Genomic DNA, 22,340 nt, shown 5'->3' with positions numbered 1-22,340 from the left:
ATATTTTAAACTGATTAAATTTTCAATACAATAGTGTGTGCTTTTATTGCAGCAATTAAACGGTACTTAACCATATGAGTAGTTTCGTATAAGGTAGGGTACTACGTCCTTAATTGAACTGCACTAAATGTAATTATATAACAAATACAGTTAAATTGCGTAATGGTAGCTGTGAATAGAAAAATATTCTATGGTAATTACCAGCCGGTCTATTAACTACATTTTCCTCGTATAACCTCGTTCTATATCTTACTGTTTCGATGAAGTACGCGACAAACAACGTTTTCTCCATCAGCTTCGGTTATTAGGACATATTTAATTAAAATCCAAAGGCATATAGAAAAAAATTATCAACAAAAACAATTCTACTTCAGAATATATTAAACGATTTCTATAAATAATTTATCGATAATATTGCTCAAGTTTGGCTTCTTGATGTTTAGTTTTTAGAATCGTTTTTACTAGTACCGAATATTGAATAGAATTTAATATTAATTGTTAACAGAACTGACATTTTCAATTCATTTTCTATACGAAAATTATGTTTCAGATGTAATTATAACGAAATAATAAATAATAAGCAAAATTCATGTACATTTATTTTATTAAAAAAAGTTAAAAAGAGTATCAAAAATGCTTAAAAAGATCAAAAGATCAAAAAAGATCATTATTATGTAATGGCACAATAGTTTCTAATACGGTGAATACAGCTGTTCAAAAATATTGTTATTGACGATAATGTTGATGGTAATATTGAGAGTGACTCTAAAATGTGTAGTATAAGATCTAGATATTAATTTTAACGTATTTACAATAGATGGTGTGCAACCAATTTCAAGTCTCACTGTCATTCATCATTGTACCGAGTAAAATCGCATTTGTGGGAAGTTTTAGTTTTTTAGTTCAATTTAAAGAAAAAGAAGGCCACCGAAAGCTGTATGAAGCTTATGACAACCATCCTCCATCGATTTCAACATACTGGTTTCAACGTTTCAAAAGTGGCAATTTTGACACTGAAGAAAAACAGTCCTCCGTATAGACCAAAAAAAGTGAAGACGAATTTGAAGGCTTTACTGGATTATGATCTGTGTAAAATAGAAGAAGAATATGCAACATTGCTGGGAGTTACACAAGAAACCATTTTTAGTCGCTTGAAGAACATGGGAATAATCCAAAATCTTCGACATTTTGTGCAGGATGAATTTTTGAAATGCTATTCAAACGGTAAAATCGGAAAGGTTTTTTGCATCGTATTGTTGGTCATGCATCAACATCAACGGCAAAGCCGAATATCCACGGTTCCAAGTTAATACTCCTGTATTTAGTGGGATCAGCTTGGTGTGCTATATTATGAGCTGGTAAAAGCGAACACTGCGCGAAAAACGGCCCGAATACGGTCAAATACATAACAATATTTTCAGCATGACAACGCTCGAACACATGTTATAAAACCGGTGAAGACATACCTGGAAACATTAAAATGGGAAGTGCTACCACACCCGCTGTATTCTCCAGATCTGGTTCCTTCTGATTACTACTTGTTCCGACATATTAATTGTCACCTAGATGAGCAGCTCTTTAATTCTTATGAAGATACCAAAAAATGCATGTATGATATGAAAATGTAGCGGCTATTGATGGACAATACTTTGACTAAAATATGCTGCACCGATTTTTTACAATAAAGTTTCAAATTAAAAAATCCGTTAAAACTAGTTTATAGGCCTTCCTTATGGGTTATTTGTGAATGATATTAAAATAGAACTCAATTAAATTAAAACTTATTAATAGATATATTAATATAAAGTGTTAGTTAATAATAGAATAATAATTAAAATAAATAGGTAAATAAATAATCTTGTGATTAATTCTTGATGGCAAAACATTATTGTAAAATAATTAGTACGGATTACATTCATACATAGAGAAATATATTATCGATATTTCTAAAAGAAATAATACTAAACTTCCTAAAATAGTGGAATAATAAATAAAAACGTCCAAAGATATTATCATCGAATATTTCATTGCTTGATTTCTCACTATGAAATACGAAACCGATCGATTTTCATCGGCAGACCAAGAAAAGCACTTTAATAAAATGAAATAGATAATCTATAGAATTAATTGAAAATAAATGTGAAATGGAAAAGCCATCAAATATAAAGTTGATGAATCAAATATGATATATCGTTAATGTACGATAATGGATATTAAATATTGTGGTTTATTCTTAAGTAATATTGTAGTATATTCTTTTACATCAGGATTCTACTTTTTAAGTTTTATACATTTTATTGTTTCTATAATAAAACTTATTGGTTTATGATTCGTATAATGTGTTAAAAATGGCAAGCAAAAAATTATTTTGATATAAAATCCGTCGTTCTTTTATCTTCCCGTCTTTCTTGGTCTGACCTACTTCGTGATAACAGAGAATTATTCCGATTTTCCATTTTGAAGGTATTCGAAACGATTGGTTATTATATAAGCGGAGCAAATATATTCAGTTATACGTTATTTACGTCCTCTAGGCAGCACGAATCCATTTGGTAACGTTAATAATGTTGAAATATTCGTAATAACAATGTAATTACGTTTAAACCAAATATTTGCGAGATTATTCAAAAGCTTTTTTTTTTATTTGACCAGTATTATTTCTTCTTTTGATACAAATAATTTACCACAACAGCTAGGACTTGGAGGTGGCTAAATATGAAGACGATTGTAGTTGTTGGAACAATTTATACTTTAATTCACTAATTTTGGTGAATATAATAACTTTCTCCTGTAGACCTGCTACTTCTGCAAAAATGCGATAATTTGAGTTAATTTTTGGCCCAATTTTTTAATCGAAGTCGTACCAATTTTTTATGATAAAAAATGAATAATTTGTATCAATACGTTTATTTAACTAATATTCACACTATAATAGAGAACATATTGGGCACTTGGTTACAATTGAGTAATGCTAATTCACAACAAAATGCTTTATAAGCCTTTTCTGAATTTATCATATAGGGACCCTAACTGAGGAGACAAATAACATTAAAATTATTCAAACATTAGAGACAAAATTATTACAAAGTATTATTAATGCGCTCTGTATGTTCATATAACAACCAATTTAAACTGACAATCAAATATATTACGAAAACTTATTGAAGCTTGAAGCCAACAAAAAAATTACTATCAAAACTGTTATTCAATCAAGACAATGCATCAAAATCAATAAGTTAGTTGTTTTTTCATTTTGATTTGATTTTTTTCAATAGTCAAAGAATATGACCCTGTAGTAAAATATGTGTTTACAATGAAGATACAGTGTCTACGAATGATATGAAGATATTTACTATTAAACTATTGAACATATTGTCCGAAAAGTGTTTCAAGTGATTTGGTGTCCATATTAACAAGATATTCTTCGCATTAAAAAGTATGGCTAAATATTTCTGAAACTATCCCTGTATATACAAAAATTATGGAAATAATTTACGTAAAACAACTTTACTGCCCACCAATTAAGATAATATAAACACCAACATCAAAACACAAATTAATCGTGGAACCTGCACTGAAATGTAAATTAACCAAAAAAGTTATTAAGGATCGTCAACGGTATTCGGAGCTATATTTATTCCGTATTTTATCTGAATTTTTAACTATATTTATCTCTACGCTCTATTTCTGCGCCATTAAGAGACTACATGTCAAGATAATTCTTTTAGTTTGTTTGACATTTAAATGTTAAATACCGAGTTCGGAGCCAAATCTGATCTTTTTTTCAGAATGATTTATTTTCGGTTTATTGAAAAGGAAAAACATAAAGAATGTACGCATTTAAAAATAACCTTTTTATTTCAGTTTCACATCTAATTTGTTTTTGAAATAGTTCTCATTTGTTTTTCAACATATATGATAATATAATTACCGAAAGCTAAATAAAGATCAAAAATAATTTGGTTCCATATTTACTGATATGGATCAGTAACTGTAAGCATACTTTAAAACGGACTATGGGATGTTTACTGAAAGATATAAAATATTTTTAACTAACAAATTAAACCGACTTCAAAAAATTAATAAGGAACTCACTAAAAGGTAAAAAACAATCAAACCTAAAAAGTTACAAACTTTTTAATACAAAAAAAAACGTCTTAAAATAAAATATGTACATTATAATCGTTGTATTAACTAAATAAAAATAAACAAAAACCATATTTAACCTGTCTATTACATATATTTTATATTCTACTATATCTATATATACACAATTTAGCTTAATACTTACCCAAAACTATTTATCTATTTACAATAATATATTGTAAATTAATAAAATTTTTAATATATTTTCTCCTTTTTACCAGCGAGGGTTTATCTGGACTGGACCTACTGTTTAACGTGGGCTCCGAACCACAGTCTTCAGCATTAAGCCTGCTGATTGGCGAGTGACCAACTTTAGAAATCATCCCATAAGGCATCTGGTCTTACTCAGCCAGTTACTGGCCTGACTGGGGTCATTTGTCGGATTTTACACTCTTGCCTAGGATAATCACAAATATTAAACAATCACAAACATAAATTTAGTAGGTGGACCGTTCTGACGCCTTTACCACTGCGCTAACCAAGCTAACCAACCAACTATTACAAACTGATACCTTTGAAGTCGGTACGAGCAACAAATTAGATTTGTTTTGTTCGTAATTTATTTTTTTGTAGGTGCCAGAAAATTATATTGTTATTTTTGTGCTATTTGGGCTCGGTACTGACTTCAAACTCATCAGTTTGTAGTAGTTAAAATAATATTGTAAATAGATAAACAAGTTTAGGTAGATATTAAGCTAAATTGTGTACATATAGTAGAATATAAAATACGTGTAATAGATATGTTAAATAAGGTTTTTGTTTATTTTTATTTAGTTAATACAACGGTTATTATATACATATTTTCTTTTAAAACGTTTTTTTTGTCTTAAAAATCTAAGTTTGACTATTATTTACCGTTTAGTGAGTTCCTTATTTATTTATTGAAGTCGGTCGAATTTTTTTGTTAATAATATTTAATTTTGCTCTTTTAAGCCAAGTAAAGGTGCAGCCCCTATGAAGAAAATAGGAATAAAGGAATAAAAAAACAATAATTGAAAATAAGGAACGCTTTAGGCCCCAGACTTCGCTATCTAGCCTAAGAGACTTGAGAAATGCTTTAAGCAAACTAGAACATCAACAAAGAGTTGTTGTCCCCGCCGGGAATCGAACCCGCGACCTCCATGTGTGAGCTGAACGCTCTAATCGTAACACCACAGAAGCAGTTGCCTACAATATTTGTACGGCTTCTCATATGATGGTTAGTGCTTAAAAAGCAAACAATGGCTTTTGCGCTGAACGACTTCCGATTTTCCGTCATATCAGCTCAGCGATAACATTATACAAAATATCTGATTATAATAGATAAAAAATATGTGAAAACATTGAATTTAATTTGGAATTTGAGGATTTCCCTCGAATCCAAACGCAACCCCCCAGCCCCCTTCACACATCTGATTACGACTTGGTTCCAATTGGACCACCTCGGAAGTGTACTCTTTCGATTAAAAAAATAATTAATAATCGAATAAAAATTAATAAAATAAATTTTAAAAAAATAGTCAGTTAAAAAGACGAATTCAGTTATTGATTATTTCTCCACTAATGGGACTGGAATATAAAACATAAGACTGAACGTACTGAGTACACCTAGTTATATTATGTACGTATATGTTACATGTTAACCAAAACAAGTGATATTCTGAAATTTGGACATGTACATTTCGGCAAGACTCCAGTCAGAAAATTAAGGAGGCTTTTAAAACTATGAAGAAGAATTGCTACAGGACAAATTAAAAAATAACCTGGAAATTTAAAAATTAGCTATAAATTTCATATATTTTGATATTCTTTTCTAGCAGAATACATTCAACAATAATTTCACAAGTATTCATTTTCCACATTAAAATTTCCAGTTCTAAATCTTATAAACCAAAATTTACATTTGCAACTATTTGCCATGATGTTTTGTTCTTTCGGGCAGTTAGACTCAGGAATTTTAACGATTAGTCAACAAAAGCAATATTTTCAAAGAAGCGAGCGTTTATGAACGTAGTTACATAGACATTTTAGTTGCCGTCATACAAAGTTAGTGTAAATACAACGCATCTTTCGTGTTTCCAGACAATAGTAAAACTTGATTGAGGCCTATGGTTTCTAAAAGGGTTTACTAAATTAGATGGCACTTGGAAAAGCTTAAAATCGATATCATAAAAACGAGATGTATATCACCTTTAAAATTAGTGCCTTTATTTAGAAAATAATTAAAAGTAATAACAATAATAATATAGTAATTGTATAAAAGTCAGGTTAAACTGTGTTAAAATGTTACTGAAAATATTAAATTTTTGATTAGCACAATATAATTGCGAAATACCCTCGAAGATCGAGAGAGAGAAAAACACTCAAATAATATTAAATTCTATTGATTTAGACCAATTTTTTACTAAAAAAAAGTATGAAGCACTCATATTTGAATTTAAACAAAAACAAATAAACACGTTATGTAAAATTTATAACATTATCTAAAAAATTTATTAAAATTAAACTGAATGAGAATGAGAAAATGAATTTAAAAAAATGATCGAAAGTGCCAAATTCTTGAAAATAGATAAAATCTTATTCAGAAAATACGTTTTGTTTACACAGATTATGTAATATATAATGATGGCGTAACAGTGTTTCATCTTGTTGAATATGGTTAAACAAGTCAATGAATACAGATTAACCGAATGTGAAATAGTAAAAGTCTTATTTTAGATCTTAGTTTATTAGTATTCTTCGTCAATGATTGAAATACATTTAAATAGAGGCCGAAACACATAGAAATCTTCTTGTTTTATGTACATTTTACGTAACGACATGTCGCAGGAAACGTTTTCCATTATTTCGTACACTCCTGTAAAGATAACAATTAAATTTGTTTTGTCAAAAAATTACCAAAACAGAAATATATTCAAACTAAAATTACGAAAATCATTGTTTGTAATATTACTGAAATAAAATAGTTTGAATTATTAGAATATTACTTTGTATACTGATTAAACAATATTTATATTAAATATTATTAAAGCTAAACAAGCTTAACAAGGTTTTGCACCAGGGGAATCAACTATTATTGGTTCGTATACCGAGCTGATGATGTTTAAAACAAAAAAAATCTACACAAAATTATTTGAAAAAACGAAAATTAAGTTGTGTTAGATTGCTGATACGTTAAATATTTTAAAAGATTATATTGTGGCATGTGTTATTCTTGTGACAGTATATAAAATATTAATATATTACTGCATATCTGAATTGAAAAGATCAGCAACTATATGGACAGCAATCGGTGAAAACAGTTCAGAGCGATTCAAAACAAACTATCCTATAAAAAGTCATCAAAACGGTCGAATAGATCTAGAACAGTTTTGGTTAAAATAGAATGATCTCAAATGTGTTGTAAGTTAACAAAAATTATTAGAAAATTCGAATTAAAATACATAATCTTAATACTATTTTTATCAAAAGGCTTTATCATTAGATTACAGTTGATTGGCTTGGACTGCCCATAAAAAGAAACAAGTATAATAATTCACATTATTGTTACACCATCAAGTTGTTGAGTAATTTAGTATATAAATCGGAAGCACCTAAATAGAATAAATTTTGTGATTTTACAATAATACAATTGACTAGTAATTCGAATGAATGAATGAATGAATACTACACAATCTGATTTGATGAAAATTTTGATCATGATAGAACATCAGTTAGATAAAGTGTGAGACACGAAATAATTGTTGAAACGAATGTTTTATTATTTTATTTAGATATAAAAAATGTTCAGCAAAATGGGTGATATACTGCTCCCAACGGCATTGAACCTGCGCGAATGTCAAACCCAAAAAAAATACAACAAAATATGTATACATTATAACGCTATTGTAATTATTTGTAAGATCAGTTTGTAATTGTTGTAGAATTGTTGGCAAATCATAAATTCATCACGCAAAGAATTGTCGAAGCAATTAATTTTTTGTGAAAAAATTATGCCAGTAAACTGATAATGCTTTTATGTTAGATATACACTATATAATTAATGTGAATTATCTTGAGAAGTACACATTGAGAATATTTTGTTAATATAAAGACAGGTTTGAATTGCATTTGAACATCTTAATCTGCCCAAAAATGTTTGGATCAAAAATAATACATGTTTTACGTATAAATTTTTTTTTTAATCAAGGCCATCTACTGATCATATAACCCTTCGTACATAACAAGTAATATCATGAGTTTGGACCAACGCTAGCATTGTCACATTTACCAATTTTCTGCAGATCTACCCATTTGAAAGTGTTTTTGTTACGTTTGTGTATGTTATATGCTCGGAAAACGTGGCAAAAGCATGACAAATGCAGTCAAACACAGTATTTAGTCAGTTTACAGTCAAAAGCAGTATTTTGGTTTTGCTATAGTAGACACTGACAGGCCATGCATAGGTAAAATATGTTGCAAAACGTGCAGAACAGGGCTGTACAGATGATCATTTGGTGAATATGAATACTTTTTGTTTTCTGTGGTAACGCTATCGAGAGAACAAAAAATTATATAGATGATTGCTGCTTTTGCTCGACCAATGTAGACGGTATAATGCAAAACATGCAACTTTCTTAGTAACCATAAATCACCCGATTGCAAGCAAGTACAATTTTCTGGTTTTTTAGTAAAATTACCACAAAATTGGAGCTCGAATAAAATGTTCTGCATTTATATACTGATTTTTCCTACAAAACATGGACAACAAGAGCGACGAGCAAGGAGAGCGCCTATACCAAGATATAGAGAAAATCGAAATGTGACGCCAAGGAATTTGGGAAGAAGGCATGATGAGCGAATAATGTTGGAGCGACAATGCGTGAAACAAATTCCAAGCAGTATAAAATACTCAGTTCAACCTCTATTCATTTCTGATTTATACCTTTTAATTCAATAAATGGACGTTAATGGCGAAAAATAGTAAAATAATTATTTTATTGAATATTTTGAAAACTTATAAACAGCTTTTAGTTGCTTAGGTTTAAAACCATGCATATTTGTGCCATCGGATGGTAACATAATATACAGAAGTACCTTATGGGCCAATAAAACAAATATATTCATATAAACATAATCATAACTTTATTTGAAACAGTAAAACTAATTTCAAACCTTTATTGAGTTTATAACATATAACAAATCAAACATGTACACTTGCGGGCATCTATGATTTCTCTTTTTTTGCGAAATATATTCCTAAGTGTCTAGCTGTCCACGTTCAAGTCATTTACATACTGGATACAGTTTTAAGTCAGATGTTATGCGCCTCACAGATTATGTTGATGATCTAATATTAAAAATTCGCCGAGAGGTTTTTCACCTTTCGGTTGACCGAACGATTTGGAGATGCAATTTTTAATCAATTAAGTCTCGAGGAATTTTAATCCACCGTGAACACCCGGTGAATTTTCATTAAACATATTCGTGTTATGGTCTAAATATTTCATTCGGTAATTATATAATGAGGTATGTTGCTGTTAAATGTATTATTTTTTTCACTTTGTAACCGTTAAAGGAGTCTTATTTAAGGTGTACATGTTTTTATATGGTGTCGACATTTTAAATTGTTCTATGTGGGAAACTTGATGGAATGGGAATAGTATGATTCATCGTTGATGAAACGGTTCACATTATACACAAACTACAAAATACTAGACAAGACGTAAAATACACATTGTATTTCACTTTATGGATGTTATTTTCAGATGGAGATAAATCTGACAAAGAGGATGTATATTGAAAAAAAATGTTTTTAGTTAACTGAATTAAGCCACCTGAAGTGTCGTTTTATTTTGCTTCTTAAGCTTTTTAAGTAGAAAAATGTAAAAATTGTAGGCAATCGAAAATAATCATATCAAGAAGCCCAAATTATAGGCAACTTTTTCATTATGGCCTGATTTAGCTCCGTCATATCTTGCTAATCCTTAAACTTAAAATGCAATCGCAAAGATACTTTAAATAATAAGAATACTTTCAAGGCAGTTTGAGAAATTGAACTGACAAGTATTTAGAAATGGAAACATTTTGAAATTGGAAAAAATGTCGTTAAATGCATTGCTTCCAATGGGGTTACTTTGAAGGCATGCCAATTTTCGGTTGGAATGGGTCAATAGCGTTTATTAAATTCTGAAAAAGAAAACTCGAGGAATATATGAAGACCTTTCTTAATTACCAGTCAGTATAGCGTTGCAAACTGTATGGTATGTAATTATGATAGCAGAAAGATAATAGATCTAATTGATATTAAAGTTTCTTTCATGAATTTCTATGTGATGTGTTTGTAAACTCATACTAATGGCACCCGTGATTATTTCTAACTATGAGGAATTCAGTATCATCCTCAATATCTTATTTTGAAACAATTTTTTTGCTCTTGGTACGTTTGAAACAACGAGATCATTCTATACAAATAATAAGCAAATAAGTAATTTGACATAATTAATATACTTATGATTAATAAGTAAGTTGTTACTGTAAATAAGTAAGTAAGACATTTTTTATTTCAAATTATATATTATATATTATTATATATGATATATTTTATTTGAAACATGGTTTCATAATATTAAATAAAAGATAAAAATACTTCCGAATATATACAAACTCACATAAAAAGCTTAATTAATATATATATAAATACTTAATCAAATTTAATACTAATAAAATGAATTATGCTTGAATATTAGAATGAAAACATTATAATTGAAAGTAAATACAATTACTACAGAATAAACTGAATATATCCCTGTAAAGTTTATATCTCAATTTGATAAAAAAAAACAAGAAAGTGAAATTCTCAAGTGAAAGATAGAAAGCAGACCCAGCCCTTGGGCAAAAACCTGCGTCTGTAAACTTCCACCATAATCTGAAAATACTCATCATAAAATAGACTTAACTACGTTCTCTGATAATCATAAAATAAATCGACAACAATTTGAAATAACCTTGAGTCTTGAGTTATATTCAATTAATTAGCGTAATATTTATTTTACCTCTTCCATTTTTGAACATCAGTTTTTTTTATATTACACATTTAATGCGAAAACCCTGAAATCTACTTTGAAAATTTGATGGTTCCAACTTTTATAGTAAATATATTAATTACTTGTTAATGTTAGGGTATAATTATATATTTTTATATTATACTAGCAGTTATTAAAAATATATGATGTTATACTTAATAGAGTAAGTTATTTTCTTGAATATTTTTATTCAATGTCATATGTTTTGTCACGTCATGTAAAATTTTATACTAAAACATACTAAAAGTATTCTTTTTAATTTGTTGTTTGATTTTCTTGTTGGATCAAGCTTATTTTTTATTTTTTGAAGTCAGTTAAATACATTTAAAAACACATTTGGCATAAAGATATTTGTTTTGTAAAAGGTTTACCTTGTTTTATGCAGACATTATAATAAGACATTTTTGAACATAAACTTTACTGAATAGTCGACGTTAAAACTATATTTAGTCTTAATTTTATAAAATTCTCTAGCTTATTATTTCCTTTCCTTTTTTATATGCTTTAATATTATTTATTTTGTGATAATAAAGCTTTAAAATAATTTGAAGTTTTAAAACATAAATATATGAATAAATATCGAAAAATAAAAAAAATTTATTTCCAATTTTAGGCCTATACAAAAATATTTTAAATATATTCACACAATTATAGATTTTTTTGATTTTAACTATCATATTATATTTAGAGGGAGGCGTAAAGTCGTTAAAATAGTGTGGTCATTAATTTAAATATTGAAATTAAGCATGTAGTTATTTTATATTCATTCAATCATTCACTTTTTAGCTTTTATGTTAAGATTTTTGTATAGGTATTATCGTCCATAAGATTTGATAAATTTTTATAGGATTCCTTTCTTGTTTTCTGTTAGCAAGTTCGTCAACCCTTTATATCCGTTTATTATATTAATAGATATATAATTAACAATAAGCAAATATCAAACCTGATTAAAGCTCATACTGTTCTGTTTTTTCAAACACATCACATTCTTTAACAGTTTTTTTTTAAGTTGATAAAATCAGGACACGTTGAAAAACCGAAAAGTTCGATCACTGTAAAAGCAAGTTACTTCAAAACACTCGTCTAGTTAATTATCTTCTATCGATTGAAACGAAATCGTAACTATTCGCACAGGTAGGAAACAATTGAACGTTCCATCATACCCCTCGGTCGTATCGGGAAACAACTGAACGCCAGCCGTACACAATAAAATCGCCGAGAGAAAAAAATCGTATGCGTCAAGAAATGGTCAAACACCGCCGCCGGTCAAACTAGTGTGCTATGGAGGCGCTGTTGCCAAGCGTGGGGTCAGTTTACGGACAAGCGGAAAACTTGGTGCATGCTTATAACTGTTGGTAGCTTTCTGTTGTGCATGAAAATGTACAGGAAACTCTTCAGTTATTTTGCCTTTATGCCATCACAGGCGTATTATAATCGTTTAAAGTATAAGAGTTCATAATAATTGCAAACCGCAATCATTTCGTGATCACACTATGGAATGAGAACGTTGGCTCTTAAGGTAATACACTACTACGCTTGTCAATGACTTTTAGAATTTAATTGAAATGTTTCCAATTTTAGAGGTCCACCGTTTCTCAGTCGGTTTTAAAAGTCGATTTTCCAAATCTTTCTTGATTTTATAAGCTTTTACTTTATAAGCTGTCTAACGCTCTACAGGAATGGCTGAACAATGAGAGTTTCCAATGACAGAACAATGATTGATGACAATTGATCTTCAATTGTTAAACCTTTCACTCCTAGAAGATATAAAATAAACCAACTTATAACTCTTTAATTGTCCACAATTCTTAGAACAAATAATATGAATGTAAATACTGAATAAAATTCAACAAAATCAGTATCAAGAATGAAGCGATTTCTGAATAATTTACTAGTAAGAAATCTTTTATAGTAATATTAGATGATAGTTATATCTAAACATTGTTAAAAATCTTAGATAGAAAAAATATTTTAATGTATCATTATTAGATCGGATAACTAAGAGTAATAATAAGTACAAGAAATGTACATAATGTCTGTTGTTTAGGAAATCAAGGCTAATGTTCAAGAGTAATTTGCACGACTCATAAATAAGGCTATAAATCGTTTTCTAGAAAACATTCTAACCAGGAAACCAAATAGGTTGTTAAAACTTTATTAGATATATTAGCTTAATAATTACAATTAAAGTACTGATTAATCAAATAAGAACCATTCAATATGATTTAAAGTTACTATTATTTAATATGATTTTATGTTTGATATTAGTATTGATATGATAATCATAACATAAAAACAAAAAATTCACATAAAATTAATTTAAAAAAATTTGAGATTTTTTGTTCAAAATTGGCTTTATTCAATAACGTAATCTCCATCAAGAGTTACACAATTATTCCAGCGCCGCTCTAACATTTTAATACCACTTTTGTAGAATAATTTACCTTCTGCCTCAAAATAGTCCTCTCACCAGGTGCTGCCCACTCATTTGACGATCGTTTTGATTTTGAAGTGAAGTGATGCATGCATGTTCACATATTTACGCAATTGCGGTTTGTTAGGTTAAACATGACCAAACACTACCCAGAATCATCAACGCGTTCTTGTTTTTGGCCAACAGTGAGCAAATGAGATTTTTGACCACCTTGAACAGAGCCTTCTTATAGTCAAATGCTCATGTAGTATAAAACCAACATGTTCTTTAAATATTTTTACAATGTCAGCTAACTAACGCAACTTCACTTTTCGATCATTCAAAACCTCATTTGGACATCCACTGCGTTCTGCATCATCGGTGTCCCTACGACCACGTTTGAAGTCAGCAAAACAACGGAGTTTTTTTATTGCGGAGTCCTTATAACACTTTACAAACCATTGCTTCGTTTGAACGGTATATTTCCCATCAAGAAGCAGTGTAAAATTAAAACACAAAATTGTATTTGATCCATTGTTTTGAAAATAACAAAAGTCACACACAAAACTCGCAAACTTATGAGTAGAATATCATGAAATTTTAACATATTTATTTTGAAGGTTAGTTTTAACTGAAAGAGCGGTGCATGCGATAAAACTAGCGCTATCTATGTATTAGGGCCGAGACTTTTCAGCCCATGTGTTATAGCAATGTTTGTTAAAAATAAGATTATGTGATGATCATTACTAATTTATCAAAACAGTTATAAATTGATTATCCAAACTCTCGAACCTGTGTGTAAAAATAAGCCATATATTTAATCCATGACAAACAAATACCGAAGATAATAGATTTAAACTGCAGACAATATTATTACAATGCGGATAATCGATGACAATTTAAATTCGATGAGGTTGGAGTGATTGTAAAATATCCAAATCTCGAATAAAAGTGTTAATTAACCGTATAATTTAATTACCCGCCCCAAAATTTTACAATACATCAGAAATGGTTATTCAAATGATAATAATAAAAGAGTAAAAAGTATTATAACTTGGACTTTTATTCGACAATGGATGGATGCTCATATATAACTAATTATAGAGCAAAATACTGAGCATTTGAAGTTATAGTATGTATAAAATAATGATATACATATGAAAAGAAACCTATACATGACAAAATTAGGAAATTCGATAAAAATTAAAAATGATCAAGCTTTAACTAAACTAGTAACTAACTAAAATATTACAATATAAATTAAAATAGAAAAAAATATTAAATATTCCTTTGTCAATACGTCGATGTTCATATAATCAGAAAATCAAACGATAAAAAAAAGAAAACTAAAAACGATTTCAAACCATATGGTTTCCTATCATCGTTGGAGAATAAAAGACGCCGTCCAAAACAAATCAAACAAAATTTCCTTCGACAACACGAAACCTATGAATACGATTATTTAAATTTTTCCTCGGCTATAAAAATGCCTGAATAAATTCCCGATTATTTCTGGTCCATTATGTAATAGGTCGAATGAGAGAAAAACAATTTAAAGTATTCGTCCGACATGAGAAATAATTCAAAGCTTGGCAACCGCAAGGCGTGTTTTCCTATTTGCTCTCCCTTCTCCCGCAGTTGTTTCGGCGCGTACAAGGTGTTTTCATTTGTTTTTACCATTTATTTATTCCGTAGTAGATCTCGATAGTTTTCTGAACGTGCTGATATTCGCAATGAAGTGTAGTGGGTCTAGTAGTCGATGTCTGTTAATACATCTGACTATGCTGTTGTATGTAAGATATATATAAAACTAGAAACAAAGTAATATTGTTATTTTTTTGTAGAACGATTTTTGTTGAATATTGCAATTGAGTGAAATCTTAAAGTAAAGTGAATATAAATATTTCCGAATATGTAATTTATTATTTTCATAAAAATGTTCCATAAACCCCTAACCATGAGCCTCCTCAAGCGGCTGACAATGATAAGGTTTTATATTTCACTTACAGACTGAATAGTTTAATAAGTTCGCGCATCATCATCTATTTTCCAAAAGTAGAAGAAACCTAACCAAAATTTCATTTCGAACTGTCAATTTATTCATTCTTTACAAACCAATTGCAGTTTAACAATAGGAAAATTCAGTATTATCAGTGATTCAGTTCTTATTTAAAAAAATTAGTAAAATGATTCAAAAACTACACTCAGCGAGCAATACTTTATGTTTTTGACTGCAAAGAGTTGTGTTCACAACTACCAACCCAACAAAAACCTATTACAATGCGGCTGTGCCACAGTAACATTTGAGATATTTTAGAAAGAAAAAAAATCTATAGTATTTACTTTACTATGGATAACGTAATGAAACAAAACATCAAAACAAGGGGCTAAAGAGTGGTGTGAGTTGGGCTCTTCTTTTCAAAACAACTCTGTATATTTTGGCTGGCCTTTTCAATGACGTCTGTGCTTCTATTGGGTCAATTGTCGAGTGTTTGATTATAAAATCAAAATATTCAGATATTAATAAGAGTTTTCAAGTATCTTAGCTATTACCAGGTGAAATAAGTCTGCAGAATTTTACTTATCGCTAACTGATTAATTTTCTGCATGAATACGATAATATTCCATACAATAATTATAAATAATGCGTTATACTAATTAGAAAAACTACCTTACATTAGACGTAACTAAGTGTAAGTGAGATGGAAAAGTAAGAAGAAAATACTTTTTTTCGAGAACTGTTTTGTAATGTAAAAATTTGCGAAGAAAATAATGATTTGAAATGACATTCTGATTATAAAATTGAATCATTATAATTTTTGAAAATGTCTCATTTGTTATTAAAATACCTTAAATGAAATAAATACCATTATATTACAGCTATCAAATTAATATGATCAATTAATATTTAAATCGCCTTTCTAAATGCCGTTATTTAATTGACATAGTTAAATGTAAATACATATAGCAAATAAGTCGATATATGGCTTATTATGTGTTAAAAATTTAATGAATTACAAAATACCTTTAACATAAATATAGTTGAACCCATTTTTTTTAAATAGGCTTGTGTTAAATATGCCATTTTGTTGAAATATCTTGTTTAAATCGTCGGTCGAGCCGATTATATTAAGTATGTAACGTGCAGCACACGTTCGCTGAGCGCCGTCCATTCCTTTTACAACTACTACTTTTAGCTACCTACAAATAACATAGTTCCTAAAAATGTAATATTTATCGTACAAGGACACCCAAAAAGATATACACACCCATATCTAAACGGAATAATAGTAATGGTTTGTATTATATAGAAAAAGTCAAAGGTTATACCTCGAATTCACATTATATAAAGTTTTAAGTCATACAAAATTAACAAGATTACTAGAGTCCCTGAATTTTTAGACATCTTGGGTTATATTTGTTTTTTTATTTTTGTGGGAAATGTTTGTAAGGAAATATTGTAATGTTGAAATATTTTGTTTGAAATGAGACATGCCATGGAATTCGAGGTTGAAACGATTTGTTGATAGAAAGTGTAATTTTCCAGAATGCGAAGGATTTCAAAAGGGTTCTTATCTAGCATAGCAATCAATGATGATTGTTAAAAAAATGATCCTCCTATGATCTCGTGCATCAAGCTTCAAGAGAGGAAGGTTTATTTTTTGCATTTCATATCAAAAGACTATAGACGCAAATGTGGAAGACCAATGCCTAATTATAATTTACATTAAAAAGTCGTTCATTACTATAGTATAAAACTAGCGACCCGCCCCGGCTTCGCACGGGTGCAATGCTGATACTAAATTAAATACACTACAGAAAAAATATGAACGTTGTATATAAAAACATAGCGGCCCGCTCCGACTTTGCACGGGCATAAAATATATATGCCTATGTCACTCAATGAAAACATGATTAAAATCGATCCAGTATTTTTGGTTCATTCATTACTGCCCTTGGCCTGCACGCATTAAATTTGGAGTAAAACAATTCCTCTTCCCCTATACTTACTATGAAGATTTCCTGCTATCTTTGGAATATCTAAATTCATACAATTTTTATTACATTACACATTTTTAAACGCAAATTTTAAATTTGTAATATCTCCGAAAATATTTGTTTAATTTACATGCTGTAAGGAACCATATTGATCTATATTAATTGCACACTGTATTTAAGGTACTTAATTCGATAAGGATTAATGCCGTATTGCTTAAAATAGCTTCGTAAATAAGCCATTTTCTCACGTAAAAAGTAAACAATAAAAATGGTTAATGTGGGTTATCCCTAAAAGATAAACATATACCATCGCGGACTTTTTTGTAGACCTTTTTATGGTGTACAATACTGTAGTACATTAATTTGATCTAACTCGTAGGGTTAGGCAGCGTTTTTGCTAATTGCTAAATAAGCCTAAAAAAATAGGTTAATTTACGACATCACGTTAGAAATCTCTAAAATTAGCAATGTTGCCTTAGTATATTATGCATGTATTATACATATAAACCTTCCTCTTGAATCACTCTATCTATTGAAAAAAACCGCATCAAAATCCGTTGCGTAGTTTTAAAGATTTAAGCGCACATAGGGATATAGGGACAGAAAAGGCGACTTTGTTTTATACTATGTAGTGATATTATTGTGGCGACCGCCACGACCCTTTAAACCACCACCAATTCACCAATAACAAGTACAAAGGTTGGCAACGTCGGTGGATTGGTCCCATGCAGTTCCAAGCTATAAAAGACCATCACGACGACGTCTCGTTCTCTTTTCTTTTCTCCATCCCCTTGTAATAGAACCATGACAACTTCCACAGCGCTACCGTACTTCCTCTACCTAACCTAATACCCTGTCAATTGTCCCGTCGACCACATGTATAATTTAATATTAAAATAAACAGTATTGCTTCAACCAGTGTTTTCAGTTCTCGTGCAAATTCCTTCCAAAAGTAGTAGTGAGTGTTCTGACAAATAATCGCAGCGGCAGCCACACATTTGGGCCGACTGACCGAACCGACGAACATTCCTACACTATAATATGTGAATATGTGTATAATCACAGATCTTTTGCCTTAATATTGGAATATATTGGAATTAGCAGTTATTATTCCATTAGAATCTTCAAACAAAATACACATATATTACTGGAGATTCCTTTGAAACAGACACTCTGTGCTTTCATATTCATGCAGATTATGATTATCCATCATAATATTATGCAGAAAAAGATTAAGAATTGAGTATATATATGGTCGGGAGCATCCTCAGGTGGATATTGCAATAAGATAAATGATTTAAATATTATTTGGTGTGATAGATAAGACAAGTCAATAGAATTTCGAAGCGATATTATATATACATGAAAAGGCTTGCTCAGAAGAGTTGAAAAATGCAAAGATAAACAATTAGAGGTGTTACACCACAAGCAGATTCCGTACGATTGAAAGGAGACTTATCTTTTCAAACAACTAATTCAAAAGCAAATAAGAGATATTTTACATAGAACTGTGACTGATGATGAAACACAAACTTTTTTACACTCTAAGAAGTAATAATATTGTGCTGTGTGTATTGTCATCCACCTAATTATTATCAACAAAATGGTAATGGTGAGTATCTGGTGGGTCGAAGAGGTGTTGTATACTATGAGTTGCTACAACAATCTCGCGAATCTATCATGGAAGTATCTAATTGAAGTAATCTAACATAACTAAAAATTGTGAATTCTAAGCACCACATAATAGATGGAAGATTGAATTAACACGAACCGCGAAGATGCCAAAATGTTATAACGGTAATGAAAGATGCTTTTATCTGAATAAAACTCAGATTATGGTATATCGAATAATAAATAAAAATTATTTAAAAGTTTCTCTTTAAAGGAATCTTTATCTCAAATTAACTTTTAGTTTACAGTTTGAATAACTGCGATGCCCTTGGAATTTTCATTGCCCTTTTCATTGCTGTCATTTATTATAGATCTGTAATATGTTTTTTAAAAGCGTTATAAGGCGACTTAACATCATTAGGAATAACATATCTCCTTGTACCGCCGCTTTTATCTCTATAGCGCTTGGTTTTCATGATAATACGTATTATATTCAATGCGTATCGTTGGCCCTTAGTGGGCGTACATTATGTATAAAGAAAAGGTACGCCAATGGATAGATCCTTTTTAGGAAGCTGATACGTGTTCTGAACGTCACGTAAACACCAGACAGGATATATTCATTCCATACTGGTAGACAAGTCGAAAACAATTGAAGATTATAGATAGATGGTATATCGAAAAAAGTGAACGCGGAAATTTTAACACCATAAAAATCGTATGTATATTCTTCAGTAGTACAAATTTATAAACGAATATTTCTTTTTAAAATCTTTTATTGATATTATCAAAAAAAATGTTGATTATATTTTAGAATCTGCTTTTTACCAAAAATGGAAGTAAGTGATTTTTCATCGACGATTATACAGTTATATTTAAAAAGCTTATATTGAAAGAGATCAAAGCCAAGTTGGATACAATTTATAGCCCATGCGCTGCTGTATTTGTAAATGTTCAAAATTAAGTAAATAAACTCAAATGTGGGGCTCTGCTTCTACAAAAGAAATGAATAGCGTTCGGAAAGTCCAATGAAAATTAACACTTTCGAAATAGTGGAGGTTATATCCATATCTCGAGGTGTTGTCAATTTTGTGCGAAAATTTGAGTATAAATATACAGATCCGACAGTTTTGCATTGTCTAAAGAGTGGCCGCAAATTGCCAAAAGTTGCCATTGTGACTATTTTAGTGTTTTTTCCTTGCAATTTTGAAGGCTTTTTGGGTCGATATATAATTATGGATACATTATAACACTTCAGAAATGACTAAGACGGTAAAGAAGGTGACGGTTTTTGAAGGCGAACGAGTTCCTAAAAAAGCAAAACTGTCCAATGGAAAATATGAGGAATCATATACACAGATTATTTGTAAAAAGGAAATAAAACTGGATAGAATGCATCTTTATTGCACCGGCGAGTTATAAAACTTTAAAAAAAGATGTTTTAAAAAGAATTAAAGTTCGAATTATTACAACAGCCAGAGTATTAACCGGATTTGTCCGTCGTGACTTCTTTATTTTCAATCTAAAAAAATCTCGACACAGCACCGTTAACCCTCAAAAAGAAAATTCATCGATCAATTTAGAGAACCTTATAGTTTCTAGATGGGTTTAAAAAGTTGTTTCTCCAACTCAACCAAAAAAATGTTTAGAATTAAATTAGGCATGGATATTTTAAAATAGAATATTAACCACTATTGGAAAGTCATTAATGAAAGGATCGTAAATACAACAAAAGTTGATAGGAAAAGGTAAAAGTTAAGAGTAATTTAAGTTAGTCTTAATATTTATTAATAATTCCTCTTGTAGATCTATTGTTATGCTAGGAAACATACGTTGTTTTATTCCTAGAGCAGGGTTAGTATTTTACTCCGATTACTATGAAGAAATGAACCATAACACTTCTGTTTCTGTTCTAGATTGAAAATCAGCTGTTAAAGAACTTGGGAGGAACTATTAGTTATTGTTATGTACAATACACTATGCCATAGCACACTAGTGGAAAAATCCCAACAAGTAGATCGACAAAAGATCTAATTAAGAAGTAGAAGTTGATAAATGGTTGAATCAGAAATAACACAAGTATTAGAATGGAAATTAACAATTTAGTTATTGACTTGATAGTGACTCAGAAAGAATAGCTCTAGAAAAATTGTTGAGTGTGAAACATTTTTGTGTCATTATTCAGACTGTGCAGATATCAACAAATGTATTAAGGAGAACGCCGTGATTAAATCTAATTTTATCAAGAAATATGTATACATAGGTAGTATCAAAAGAAGTTAAAGAAAATTACAGTGATATCAAAATGACTTGAAAAGGAAACATTGCAACGAAGGAAACAAGGACTAAACGTAAAAAAGTAAATATCTAATAAAAGTAAACTATATTACTTGGATATACAATTGTTATTTAGGTGGACCAGGCCTCCAGGGGTTACCAGTATATAAAAAGGCGCCCAAAACATTACCTCATAAGTGGTATGGAAAAGAGTTCACTGTAAATATAATAATACAACTCAAACCTACAACCTATTGCGGCTGTATAATGATCAGTAGTTTAAGTATTTCGATAATATATATATATATATATATATATATATATATATATATATTTTTTTCGTCATACTATACATCTTTTCTTATGAAAAGAAAACAATGCAGCGCAGACTCAATAAAAATTATGTAGTCCTAATTGGAATGACTGCATAAGTAAACCCTATTTACTGGACCCTATGATTTGTGACAGTGACTTTGAATATGCGAAAAAGAATGTGGTTGAACCTCGGAGAATCCTTAGAAAGGGCTCACATACTGATTTATTAGTTAGATTAGTGATTGAAATGTATATGAAAAATTCGTTTTTAAAAACACGAAAATACTTCTTCCCCAGCCCGTTATTTCTTACAGGATTCAAGGAAATTTAAAATTGAATTTGCATCGAAAGTTGGATCATCCGTAAATATTGATAAGGGCCACAAACTAAAAAAGAGATACAAACTATCCGTTGCATCAATCATTTAAGGCATTTTAGTGGCAATTTGCGTTTACAGCGGAATCGAACGATCGTTTTATTTTGAAAATTTTACATCCTCGGGGAGCAAGAGATGCAACTGAAAGTCATAAATTTCG

At 29.8% G+C, this 22,340-nt stretch overlaps 1 protein-coding gene and 2 long non-coding RNA genes across 17 annotated transcripts in view; 2 read left to right on the top strand and 1 right to left on the bottom strand.

Moving 5' to 3' along the window:
• The window catches only part of Wdr62 (WD repeat domain 62), a 168,543-nt gene that overhangs the window by 73,745 nt on the left and 72,458 nt on the right, over window positions 1-22,340 (bottom strand). For 6 of the 15 annotated variants that reach the window (XM_076398371.1, XM_076398377.1, XM_076398373.1 and 3 more), the window contains exon 1: window positions 12,133-12,426. The exons of the other annotated variants lie outside the window; for them this stretch is intronic. Coding sequence is in view for 4 of the 6 variants with exons in the window: in XM_076398373.1 (XP_076254488.1) it covers window positions 12,133-12,171 (39 nt within the window). In the remaining 2 variants the exon portion in view is untranslated. Of the gene's footprint in view, window positions 1-12,132; window positions 12,427-22,340 lie in introns of those variants that run through there. 15 annotated transcript variants of the gene reach the window in all.
• Window positions 15,255-15,520, top strand: LOC143193022 (uncharacterized). Its single transcript, XR_013004930.1, has 2 exons — window positions 15,255-15,391; window positions 15,447-15,520. It is a non-coding gene; the product is annotated as an uncharacterized LOC143193022 (long non-coding RNA).
• LOC143192783 (uncharacterized) lies at window positions 20,868-21,254 on the top strand. Its single transcript, XR_013004879.1, has 3 exons — window positions 20,868-20,960; window positions 21,019-21,066; window positions 21,129-21,254. It is a non-coding gene; the product is annotated as an uncharacterized LOC143192783 (long non-coding RNA).

The sequence above is a fragment of the Rhynchophorus ferrugineus genome, unplaced genomic scaffold (genome assembly GCF_030347505.1).
Source record: "Rhynchophorus ferrugineus isolate W39M unplaced genomic scaffold, kcgeb_rfMv2 rfM3, whole genome shotgun sequence".
Taxonomy (NCBI): Eukaryota; Metazoa; Arthropoda; class Insecta; order Coleoptera; family Curculionidae; genus Rhynchophorus; species Rhynchophorus ferrugineus.
The sequence above is the reverse complement of the archived record's forward strand: the minus strand, read 5'-3'. Positions and strand labels throughout refer to the sequence as shown.